Source organism: Copidosoma floridanum, unplaced genomic scaffold (assembly GCF_036245765.1).
Source record: "Copidosoma floridanum isolate Cflo_tuat_1 unplaced genomic scaffold, Cflo_Japanese_pri ptg000004l, whole genome shotgun sequence".
Lineage (NCBI taxonomy): Eukaryota > Metazoa > Arthropoda > Insecta > Hymenoptera > Encyrtidae > Copidosoma > Copidosoma floridanum.
In genome coordinates, this window is record NW_028321881.1 from 13,391,570 (window position 1) to 13,404,352 (window position 12,783).

Genomic DNA, 12,783 nt, shown 5'->3' on the forward strand with positions numbered 1-12,783 from the left:
GATAGATGGTGTGAACTTGCCAGCCACTTATAAGTTATGGTCAGGTACTTAGCAAGTACTCGTATAGCCTACGTCGAGGCACCTGCGACAGTGACTCCGATTCTTGAAAAGAGGGACCACACAAGGCTAGGCTGGGTAAACTGTAAGATACGGCCAAAGTCCAGATCTGAGCGCTGCTTCAGGTGCCTGCACTGAGAAAAGTAGTGTTAAAAAAAGTATTATAACTATACTAAAAATTACGATATTTTTAGGAAAGTTCAGACATACGTTTAAAATAACTTTTATTATATTATAAATAAATTGTATTATGCAGTAGCCCTACAAAAATTATTGCACGGCATGATAAAAATTACTATGTCTAACATAGTCAAAATTATGATAGTATAATGTTTACTACACAACACAGTATATTTTATTGTAATCGTTCAAAATGTCCCACATTCTAAAGTAGAATTTGCTATGTGAAATAGTAAAATTATTTATTCCACGGCATTGCTATTCAGTATGGTAAAAATTACTATGTTCGAAAGTAGTTTTGTACGATGTCTATAGGTATATATGCCTATTGAATTCCAAATTTTAGGTTATACTAATGTAATCATTACGAGAAACATATTTTTTGATTTATTAGGGTTAAAAATTGATACATGCCGACAATTAATTTTGAATCGACTAATTATCCGTTGTTAACACCGTGGTCCACAGGAAACCCTTTGATTTTTACCTGTATTCTGTGTATATATATTTACGCCTATATATGTAAATAATAAATAATAATCTTTATTACACGAAGATTATTAATATGTAAATAATAATCTTTTGTTCATACATACAACATACATATTCTATGGGCTTTATATATGTAAAATGTATGTATATAATATACTTTTCTTCTTTAACTTTAACGTAACAACTCTTTCTGAGTAGAGTAACAATTACTACGTCGAGTAGCAAATTTGAATATAATCTGGTTTTACTATGTAGCATAGTAATTTTTATGATATGGCGAGTATGTCTCAGCTTTCCTATAAAATATGGTAATTTTTATTATAGTTCTAACACTTTTTCTAACACCACTTTTCTCAGTGTTGGCTTTGACTACATTGCGAGTCAGTATGGCGGACCTGACGGGACCGGGGCGTGCTGAAGACGTGGTGAAAGCGGCCACGTGGCACGAAACTCCAAAAAAGTAAGCTATTTCCTGTGCGAGAGCGTGACCTGGAAGCCAGAAATCAGACCCGTTGCTGGGACTGCTGGGTGTCATGCGCCTCAGGGGTCTGCAGAAGCAGCTCAGCGGAAATGGCAGTGATCAAGCAGGTAAACCTTGATAGGACCGTACTTGCGCACGATCTGCTAAACCAGTTTTTCTGTACCTAGAGTGTGGACTTGCTTTTTATAAATAAGTCGTCCCACACGTTACCGGGTCGCGGCTTTTACTACGACAGGACTAGATGCACGGCCATTCTGAACCACAACGACAAGTTTTTTGTATCTGGCACCAGAAGTGGAGATGGGTTCACGTGGATCAGGTGTGAGCGTGTATTTTATGTAAGTTACTACGTATCCCCTTACATTTCGATTGGCATCTTTAAGTGGCGGCTTGCCGCACTCGAGGATGCTGTTCGCGTATGAGGGGAGATTGGCAACGTAGTCCTGGCTGGCAACTTCAACTCCAAGGCCATCGCTTTGACGGAGCCAAGAACCAACATTAGAAGGCGGGAGGTGCTAAAGATAGCAACAAAGATAAATATCACCGTTATGAACTCTGGTAGTTTAGCAACTTTTAAAACAAACCCGGAAACAGAGGCACGATCATCGACCTTACACTGGCGTCGTTATAAATGGCGGCGTGGGTGTCTGACTAGCAGGTTTCGGAGGACTACACGGCTAGTTACTACCAGTACGTTAGCTTTATGGTAAACGAGGGCCATAATTCAAGCTTGCGAGAAGCACCTTGAAGGCACGCCACCGGGTGGAACGTGGCGAAGTTTAATCAAGATTCGTTGCGGAAGGCCATGATGAGCGCACCCCCTGTTGCCGATTTAAACAAGAACACTAATCAAGCAGAGGTAAGAGCTCTCATAAGCAGCACCATGAGATTTTTCAAAGAGTGGCGTGACGCGTGTATGCCCAAAAGAACCACCAGGCGGGACCAGCGTTCGTGTTATTGGTAGACCAAAGGAATTTCCAACCTGCCCGGGGAGGCGCAGCGCCTACACCATCTTGCGCAGCGACACAGAAATCGTGAAGACGTGCAGGTGGCTGTCACCACTTACAGGGAAGCAAAAAGTGTCTTGGTACGGGCGATCAAAGTAAGCAAGAACCAATGCTGGCACGAGCTTATCGCTGAGGTGGATGGAGATACATGGGACCTGGGTTACCGGATCGCGCTAAAAAGACAACGCTGATCGGACCAGGTGGCGCCAATGAAGCCTTTCTTCTTGGAGAGGGTGGTTTCTTATCTTTTTCCAGAGTATCTTGAGAGGAGGTGGAAGGACATAAGTAAAGACAAGGTGCCTCTCTTCACTTTCAACGAATTGAGGTTGGTTGCTTCGAAGACGCCAGGCCGCAATGCCTCGGATCCAGACGGGGTACCATCTAAAGTCTTCAAGATCATAACTGCAGAAAAGCCACACGTGTTGCTTTACATGTTTAATGCGTCGCTGCGCGTCAGACTGTTCAACAAACAGCAGAATATTTAAAGGCTAGTCTTTTTGGACAAGGGTAAACCGTTCCGTTTGGTTTCATCGTTGACTAACCTTTAGACACGCTGTATGATTCCGAAAAACTGCTTAAGGGGCTGATACGAACTCGTTTAAGAAAGATAGTCAGTTTTTCGGAAAGTCAGTAACGGTTTCGAAGGGGACGTTTGACGGTCATGACTGTGGCCAAGGTTCTTGAGTCAGTGAGGTAAGCCTGGAAGCTCTCACGTAAAACGAGGAGTGCTTGTGTCCTGGTGACTCTCGACGAAAGAAATGCCTGTTACTCAGCTAAATGGCCCGATATAATAAGGGCCTCAAGGCGCCAGAATGTACCAGACTACTTTAGAAAGATACTAGACAGCTATCTCCACGATCGAGTATTCCGGTACAACACAGAGGACAGACCAAAAGAGAGGCGTCTGACGTCCGGAGTCACACAGGGATCTACCCTTGGCCCCGACCTATGGTATCTGGTCTATGATGACCTCCTGTGCCTTGAAATACTTCTGCCTTGCTGATGGCATAGCACTGCACGTCACAGCGAGATCCCGAAAGGAGGTTGAGCACAAAATTCGGTGGGTAGTCGTGATAGTGTCAGGGTGGCTTCAGGATCATGGTTTCGAACTAGCGATCGACAAGATAGAGATGGTCGTCCTTACCAGGCAAAGATGGTTCTGAGAGAACGTTGCAGGTGAGGCAATGTGCGCAAGTCCAATTGTGCGCTACCTGGAAGTATGGATCGACCCACGGCTCACCATCAGGCAGCACATCAAGAGAGCAGCTATTAAAGCTGTTAAGATTGCGGGAGCGCTTATACGGTTAATGCCGAAAGTTGGAGGCTAGAAAGAGGCCAAAATACGGTTTTTGGCCTCAGTCTTCAACTGAATACTGCTCTACGACACGGAGGTGTGGGCGTATGCACTGGCAAGACAGGACGTGTAAGAGCGCCTTACTTCGGTGCAGCGCATCACTTCTCTGAGAATCGCTTGCACCTACCGCTCGGTCTCCTCCGCTGCCGTTATGATGATAGTAAGAACGATTGCCGTCGTGTTACTTACGCTGGAGTGGCGAAGAAAATTGCTCAGCTCCAGCGGCGAAAGTGATGGCGACACGTGGGAGAAAACGTTGACGACGTGGCAACAGGAGTGAGATGGGTAGATAGACGTACCGTCTGATATCAAACCTGTGACCGTGGGTGGAGAGAGTACACGGAGAGGTGAGCTATTACCCTACCCAATTTCTCTCCAGGCAGGGTCAGTTCAACGCCTATCTCCATTGCGTGGTGGTGATAGCGTTTCCTAGATGCCCTTACTGCTCCGTGTTGAATGATACAGTCGAACACACGTTTTTCATGTGCGAGAGATGGCACCGTGAGCCTCAGCAGCTGGTGGATAGGCTCAGCGCAGCACCCTATCTCTGAGACTTGATACCAAAGGGAGGTAGAGCCTAACAGAGAATCTATCAAAAATTTATATGGATAATCTATGTGTACATACGCTTAAAAAGTTGTAAGAAGTCGAGTGCCTATATCATACATTTTTTTTATAAGGATGAGCACGCATCCTATTTTTGTGGCACTTGACACTTTAGAAAGGGACAGTAAAAAGGATATTTGAGATAAAGAAAGTAGAAATTGGTGTATTGTCTAAGTCCTGACAAGACATCTACAATCTATGTGGATGTCTGTATGGATTTTGTTTCAAAACGCCATATGGAAATCCACTTGGATTTTTCGTATGAAATTTCATACAGATCTTTTTAAGAGGGAAGGCTGTGGATTGCTTCATTGAGTCTGTTGTCCGTCGAAAAAAAAAAAAAAAGAGAGAGCCATCACGCAGGATGCGAGGACCGCTAAGTAGGTCTTGTAAGGCAAAAAGGCTCTGACAGTAGGTGAAGTTTAACGTGAACACAGGCTGTGCTGAGTACATTTACTTAACAGCAAGGGAAAGTACAAGCATATAGTGGCGACTGTAAAAAGTGCAGCCTACTAAGGAGCTCTAGACACGGATCCCAATCTTCAGGGACCCTGAGTCCTTTTTAGGACTCGAGGGGACTGGTACCCTTAGCAACTGGTAGCGAGCTTAATTGCTAATGTTGTGAGATACAATGATCTTCCTGGTGGCTCCACCCTGAAGTGATGCTAACGCGGCGGTGGAGGGAAACTAAAGCCACGCGTCATGGGGGGAAGAGTTTAGTGGGTATAAGTGGGCTAATAGAAGAATTTCTACTAAGTCCCATACTACTACTATCCCTGTGGTAACCCTCAATAACCCTGCCAGTATCTAAAAATTTCTGATAAGTACCGTTTGGGTGGCTGTTTATAACCAGTTTAGTACCTGGAAAGTGCCACCTAAGTATTCACCAGATACTTATTGAGTGCCTATTTACCTAGTTACTTATGTGCCAAGTACCTACCAAGTATCTGCCTAGCATCTTAGAAGTACCATGCCTTACGCTTACTACTCGTTGGTTTAACATTTAATTTTACGTAAGTGAATTCTTTTCAAGCATTCGTCAGATATTTTGTTAGCTATCAAAAAGTGCTATTAATTTTTTACCAAGTGCCTATGAATTTCCTGATAAGTTTTTCTTGTACCAATGAAGTGCCCACTTAGGTCTCGCAATGTCGTGGGTTTGTGGTTACATACAATTTCTGTTGAAATGTCACTTAACTTTCTCTTAATATAAGTACTGATAAAGTGTAGCTAGATACTTTTCAAAGTTTCTGTAATCTACTACCTCTAAAACTAACCAACACTTGTCAAATTAAGTTAAGTTGGCCTGTACGTTAGCACTTGTTAAATTCATAAGTCACTATGATTGCTTACTTACACGAGGAAGACGACTTTTATCTTGTGGCTAAGTGGATAACGTTACAAAGTATTAAGCACACATTTAGAACTTAAAATTTAAATGTACCTTTAATCACTTCCAACTTTTTGTATATTTGACGAAATAAAAATTTTTCGTTGTCAAAGGTACCAATGCTTACTCATTATAAGATCAGTAGAATGAAACACAGTTTATGAGCTAGTGAAATTCTACTGACAAGAGTGTCACTACCCATTCTGAGAAAGCAACACGTATCAGTAACTTTATGTGTATGACAAACACATATCAGCATTTATCCATTAATGTTGTGCTTTGCGGAATCAGCAACCAGAAAAAGATTTCTAAATGAACCAAAATTGTGCAATCTTAAAATGAAAGGCTTTTTTAAAAATATTTTTTGATTCAAGATTTCTTGCTTTACACGCTGTGGATCACTATTATAGTACTTTTAAATGACTTGGTTTTTGTTTAAATTAAGATTAGTTAATATAATCAAACAGTATTTATTAAAAAATTGACTTGTGATGCTTATTTATCTATAACCGAGAACAGTTACACTACTTGAAAAAGTAATATATTGTAAAAATTAAAATTTTGTTAATGTTTGTAAAACTGTTTATAATGATTTGGCCATGTTATATATAACATGGAGGTGAGTGAAAAATAGTTAATAAATACACCACCGAAGTTATTAAACAACATAAAAAAATTCTTGTATAACAAAAAAAAAATAATTTCATACAAAAAAAATTTAAGGTACATCAGTAAACTTCTACCTGAACATATCCTGAAGCAGGATGTCTAATGGCCCATATATACAGTATTCTTTCAAAAATTGTTTGAACTGTTGATTGTTGAAAAATAGAAATAAGGGGTGACATTCGTGGTATATCTATATGAATTTGTCTATATGTATCTTGAAATCCTTCGTCTCTTTCTGTTTCGTAGTACTGTTTTACTAAGTTCCAATAGTCTAAGCGTTTTCGTTCCAGTACATGTTGCCTACGTTTAAAACTTGCTGGTAGGTACTCCTAAAATATTTTTAAATATAACTAGTGATTACCTACCTTATAATGTCAGAAGTTTATTTAACTTACAGATAACAGCCTCCATGTAATTGAACGTAACTTTGCAGGTACACCAGACCATGATAACTGTCTTAAATCATCAAGATTGAGTAATGACGTTTCTACGAGTGCTTTAAATCTATCAATTTTACTTTCTCCATCTAAAGAAAAAAAAAATTGTTGACAGTGCTTATACGTAAAAAGTTCGATAAAATCAATGATGAATAATTGAAATATTGATAAAATAGATTTTTTAACAAAATAGTCAATCTTCACTTTATTTTTGAAAACGTTACGGCCATTTCGATATTTCAGTACCTTTTCCAGACGTATATGTAGTAAGACGTACACAGCGCTTGTATTCTAAATATACACACTTATAATCACAGTTTAACAAAAATTAAGAAATTACGTACAAAAACGTACGTAGTCACCACAAGTATATTCAGTACAGTACGTGTTAAGTAAAGGTAAACTATTAAGATTAAATACATCATTTAATAAAATGTCTGCATTTTTTGATTTTTTAATCTTTAATATAATATAATAATTAAGTGATTTAATAACCAGCGTAGATAGACAATTGGATATAATAATTAGAACAAGAAAACAATCAAAAAATTAATTCGTTGATTAAACACTACACAGAATGAACGATAAACTAGAATACAGTGTTTTTCATAAATCTACCCACTCAGACACAACTATACATGATTATTATATCCATGCATATCCACATAAAATGTCTGCTTGCTACAATTACATCTATAGACTTCCTTCCATACCTTTGAACACTGAAAATTATAGTAAAGAATTGAACGTTATCGAACAAATAGCATACAATAATGGCTACAATTCTACCGTTATTGATAATATAGTTAAAATTTTTCTTGCCCCTAAGCAAAGAAAATTATTTTGTCATCACGTATAATGGAGAACTAATTCAAAAAATAAAAAAGCTTTCAAAAAAAAATTTTTTTTCATCAGCTATTCTGACGAGCGCAAGCGGTGCGTTTAACGTTGCTCTACATATATAGAATATTGTCATTGGCATACTAAAAATACCACCTCAGATTTTATTGTAATATTCATCACTTACCCAGCAATGAGGATACCCTTATTTTACATGGCTTCCGAACTATCAGACCACAATTAGAAAAACACACTAAAGAAATTAGTTTCTCAGAGGTACGAGCTAAGTGAGTAAAAGCCAAATCTCGAATTCGGGAGCATGAGCTACCAAGCCCTGAGCTACAATAATTGTAGCTTAAGTCACTGTTCTACCGTGGCTGCTATGCGAACTATTTAATTGAGTGTGAACGTATTTACATTAAAAATTTAAAAATTCTACACACAAGTAATAAAACTAATAAATTGAACTTATTAACAGCATTAGAGATTGACGAATTGAAAAATTCAGATATTTTATTGAATGATATAATAAACCTTGATTGTTTACTTTTACTTAATATGTATTGTATTAAAACTACTTGTTCTGGCTATGTACGTTTTCATATGTAATTTTTCCGTTGCTATTGAGCTGTATGTATATTTATAATATTAGCACTGTGCATTACTTAGGTTAGCCGTACACACATGTCTAAAGATACTGTGATACCGAAACGGCCGTAACGTTTTCAAAAACGATTAAAGTGAAGATCAATTATTTTATTAAAAAGTCCATTTATTCAATCAACCTGGTATGGATCTTTATCAAGAGACGACCAATACTATTATTTAACGGAAAAATTGTTTTAAAGAGGTAACAAAAGTATTATTCACCTTGCCCCTTTGACGGTATGAAAAATTTTCCACTTGTGTTGGGTTGCCGTAAAGGTTGAGGCCTTCCAGGATATTGCACGTAACGATGGTGACATAAGTTTGGTAATGTTATAGTTTTATTCACTTTATCGATACTCAAATTTTGTTTCGGAATATTCGTACTCAAGTTTGTACTATTTGTGTAATGAGGTTGAGCAGCTGGTTTTTGTAGCACTTCTGTTTTCTTTTCTTTATAAGCTGTTCCATAATGATTATTTTCTCTGTTAGTAGTTTGGGGTGATGCAAGTATTGTGCTTGAACGATGGTGATTAATCACATTCAAGGCTGCTGACTCACTAACTTTCTTAGATATTTTAATGTCTGAAACCAAACAAAACTCATCATCTCCTAAGTCCCAGGCATCATTAATACTTTCTTGAAAATCTTGAAAAGATGCTGGACCACCACTAACTATTCTAGTGCATCCTGGATTTGCATATGTATTTCCAATGAAATTTTTTTCATCTTCATAATCTTGCTTCAAACTAAGCCTAAAACATATAATTAAGAAATTGATGGAGAGTTTAAGCTGTTAAAATGGAAAACTGGCTGAGTGAGAGAAAACTGGAAAGTAAAGTGCCAGTTACATTACATTAAATGGTTATTCTACTGATCTACTTCAGAGAAGTTTGACAATTTAAGGTTATTAAAATACGATTGATGTTCAACTATGCTTTTATTTCTTTCCAGAACATTAAAGGACGTAATGGTATTTATAATGATTCAACACTAGAATAATAATCACAAATTTTTATGTATGTCAAATTTACCTGCCTGGAACAGCTTGAGAACTTTTTTTCCAAAATGATTGATGACTTTGAAGCATTTGATGTAGATGACTTTGATTATCCATACTATAAACTTTTCCTTAAGCTTAAAAAATTTAAGAGTATGATATTATTTCAGTCAATAAAAGAATTATTCAATTCTAAGTAAAGTGTTACAAATAAAATATAAAATTACGGTAAAATACATCGTCTTATTATAAAACAAAAAAAAAATGATCGTATAAAGTGAGCGTAAAAAAAATTATTTTTATTACAAGTAGAGAACTGATGTGTAATGTTAGCAATTGTGATAAAACCAAAGATCATACAAATTTTGCCATAACAAGAGTCATTTGAATCGTTAGTATGAATAAACTTATGATAATTTAGAAAAAACTACTAAAAATACAAAAGCGTACGTGGACGGAATCCTTAATGAATACGTCTCCTATTCTGTTGAATATTAAAAAGAAAACTATTTTGGACGTAAATTAACAAAAAAATAAGAGTAATTAAACACAACAAAATAGTTATTCTTGCGAGTTCAAGTGACCAAATATGAGCATACTTTCAAAAAGTGTGCGTTATCAAAAGCTGAACCTCATTTTACCTGATAACTCAGTCACTAAATGTAAGGACTCACACACATACCGATTGATTAAGCAAGGTTGCACAAACATTGAAGCTACATTGTGTTGTCATAATAAATGTATAAACTCTTCATTTATACATATGTACGTACGTGTGTGTGTATATCCTAAAATGAGAAAAACTTGCCAAAAAAAAGAAAGAAATGAAAATTCTTCTAATTAGTACTTTCATCATAGCTCTCATGGAATGTGTTCATTTTTCAGCGGAAGAAATATCACTTTTTGATATTAAAAAGGTTCGGTCGTTTTTCCCAAGGGAGTGAGCGGGGGCTCCCATTAGACACCGTGTTAAAGTGAATTGTACTAACCGTGAATGAAAACGTCCGCCTACTACATCACGGTTAATTTAACTGTGTTCAACTCATCAGTGCTCAAAAGTTAAACCATTAAATGTTATGAACAAATTACGGTACATACTTTAAAGCAGCTTGTTTCCGATAGTTCGAGTAAAAAAACTTGAAAACATGTTGTTCGCATGATAAAAAATGACGTAAAAAAGTAGGAGCATACTTAACTTTTGTAAACAAAAGTATGTTATAAATTTTCAAAAAACCAACTTTTTAGCACAGCATTGTAGTTTGAAGTCTTAAGAAAGGCTGGGCCAAGTTTTAGATCATGATTTCCAGTTTAACAAATTCTAAAAGTAATTTTGTGAAGACTTCTTGCTCCGTATGACAAAACCAGCTAACAGCAGACGATGCTCGGTTCTCTCTCATACACTTAGCATAAGACCTGCTCGCGGCTTTCTTTACATTTGAACAGATATTTTTTTCAAATGCCTGATAAGGTGCACATTTTTTGATACGAGAGTCTTCTTTAGAAATTAAGCTATCTATTTGAACTTTTTTCTCATTATGAATAAATCTCTAGCCTCGAAATTTGTGCAACAAAGGCTGAATAATGGCTCTCGCCCATAAGAGCTATGTTAAATCATACAATTCTGGGAATTATTTTCTTGAAAATTCGGCTGATAAAAAATATTCAAAAAATTGATATATACTTCCAGCATGTTAAAGTACAACATTTATTTTTTTCAGCGAATTAATAAATCTCATGAAAAACGACCGAACCTTCTTAACAACTTGTTGAACATATTAAACAACTCAAGGGAAAAATTAATGGTCAGTAGATTAAATACCATCATTTTTAGTTTAATTACACGAAGGAAAAGTCAACAAGACGTTTAGAAAAACACACATTTGAAAACTAATATTGTTCGTTGGATATCTGATCTCCCATAAGTATGCAAGATAATTAAATTAACCATTTGATTTAATTATATTATTTTTATTCTTTAACAATCACGTTAGGCTTAAAAAAAATGTCAATGCCTTTTTTCTTGTCTTTGTATTACACCTTACAGGTCATGTTTTATAGTAAAACAAATTTTTTTTTAATATTTGCAACATAATAATCTAAAAACTTTTGATTCAGTGTGTCGAGAAAAGACGAGCTGTCTGAGAAAACTAGAGACAGTTGATGGAGGATGGTAAAAATCAGCTTATTAATTCACATGAAGTTCCTTGAAAATAATTGATAAACAGTTCTCTCTGTTTCTTTCACTTTTTTTCTGGCACACTGTAGCCAACTGTTGCGTCGTATGTACTGCTCTTCTCCACGCCTTCAAATAAAATAGTCTATGTTTAAAAAGCCACCCGCATCTAGCATTTAATTCACTGCTAAAAACCACAAATTTTCTGCCCTGCTAGTTTTTTTTTAATGCACAGCATTATACACACCTTAATAAGGCTTATTTCATTTGTTTATCATAAATGTGTGAGTTGCTATGCAAAATACGTTAAGTCCAAGCAATTGATTGATAAAAAGACGAGGTAAATAGACGCAGTGTTGACGATTGTCACTATTGTACGTCACCGTTGTGCCTGAAACACCTTAGGTTTATTCTCCTGAAACGTGCGGTTTGCACAGGAGTTTTTCCATTCTACAGGGAGAACTATAAGCACAACATCAGCAAAAACCTTCAATCAAGTATTTATTTAATTACTCTACACCAAATACATAGTATCTCTGTACGCTATGCGCTCTGTACTACATTACACTTCACGTCGTCATTTGAATTGCGCTGTAGTGACTGGGCCTCACACCACGCAAGACACAAGCGCACGTCTTTTTTCTCCAGAACCAAGAAGCACTTTGGCTTGTCCTAATCCCACACTAATATACACACATTCGCACTATGTCCACAATTCGACGCTACTTTACTCTTATATATATATATATATCAACATAACCTACAAATCTCTTCTCTCTGTCCTCACACATACATACACGGAACACGCGAACTTTAATAACAGAACTCGCAAAGTGCAAACCCGAGCATGCACTTTGCGGTCTTTCCTACACCTCCTCGTATCGCAGACGCGATGACGTCCAGGATCCTTAAACTGGTCATTCGTCCTACGGTTTCGTTTTTTTTACTCTCTTCCCCTTATCCTAACCACTTCCATCGTCCTCGACCTGAAAATCTCATCTTGGAAGAACACAGTAGTTGCGGGACTCACGCACACACTTCCTTTTCTCATGCTCTCTCTTAATCTTTCCTAACACTCTACGCACATTTTTTATCATTCTTTTAACTCTCTCTCTCTCTCTCTCTCTCAATCGCTTCACTTACACGTGCCCTGGACTAACTCTAGAAAATGCCGGAACTTCCACTGCTCGCACTTGAGCGCTTAGCTTGAATCTGACTCTAAAAGCAAGCTCTCGTTTTCAGCCATGGCCAATATTGCTGCTGCTACCACGTATTTTCTCTCGCAGTTACTCTTGACACAACAGCTACTGTGTATGTGCAGGTATGCCAAGTATATCTTATCATTTTCTTGTCTCCTCTCGCTGGCGCTACCATATAGCTGCGGCCTCATTGGTTTGCCGTTTTTGTCCTCTTTTTCTCCTTTCAGAATGTATAGCTGCATTTGAAAAATAA

The 12,783-nt window shown here is 37.2% G+C and overlaps 1 protein-coding gene across 2 annotated transcripts in view; it reads right to left on the reverse strand.

Annotated features, from left to right (window-relative positions):
* Positions 1-12,783, reverse strand: part of Tbc1d22 (TBC1 domain family member 22) — a 177,177-nt gene that overhangs the window by 90,062 nt on the left and 74,332 nt on the right. For both annotated transcript variants that reach the window (XM_089595840.1, XM_089595846.1), the window contains 4 exons: positions 9,193-9,295; positions 8,384-8,913; positions 6,632-6,762; positions 6,311-6,565 (listed from right to left, as the gene is read on the reverse strand). In XM_089595840.1, the coding sequence (XP_089451966.1) occupies positions 6,311-6,565; positions 6,632-6,762; positions 8,384-8,913; positions 9,193-9,275 (999 nt within the window). In that variant the 5' untranslated portion in view covers positions 9,276-9,295. The remainder of the gene's footprint in view (positions 1-6,310; positions 6,566-6,631; positions 6,763-8,383; positions 8,914-9,192; positions 9,296-12,783) is intronic.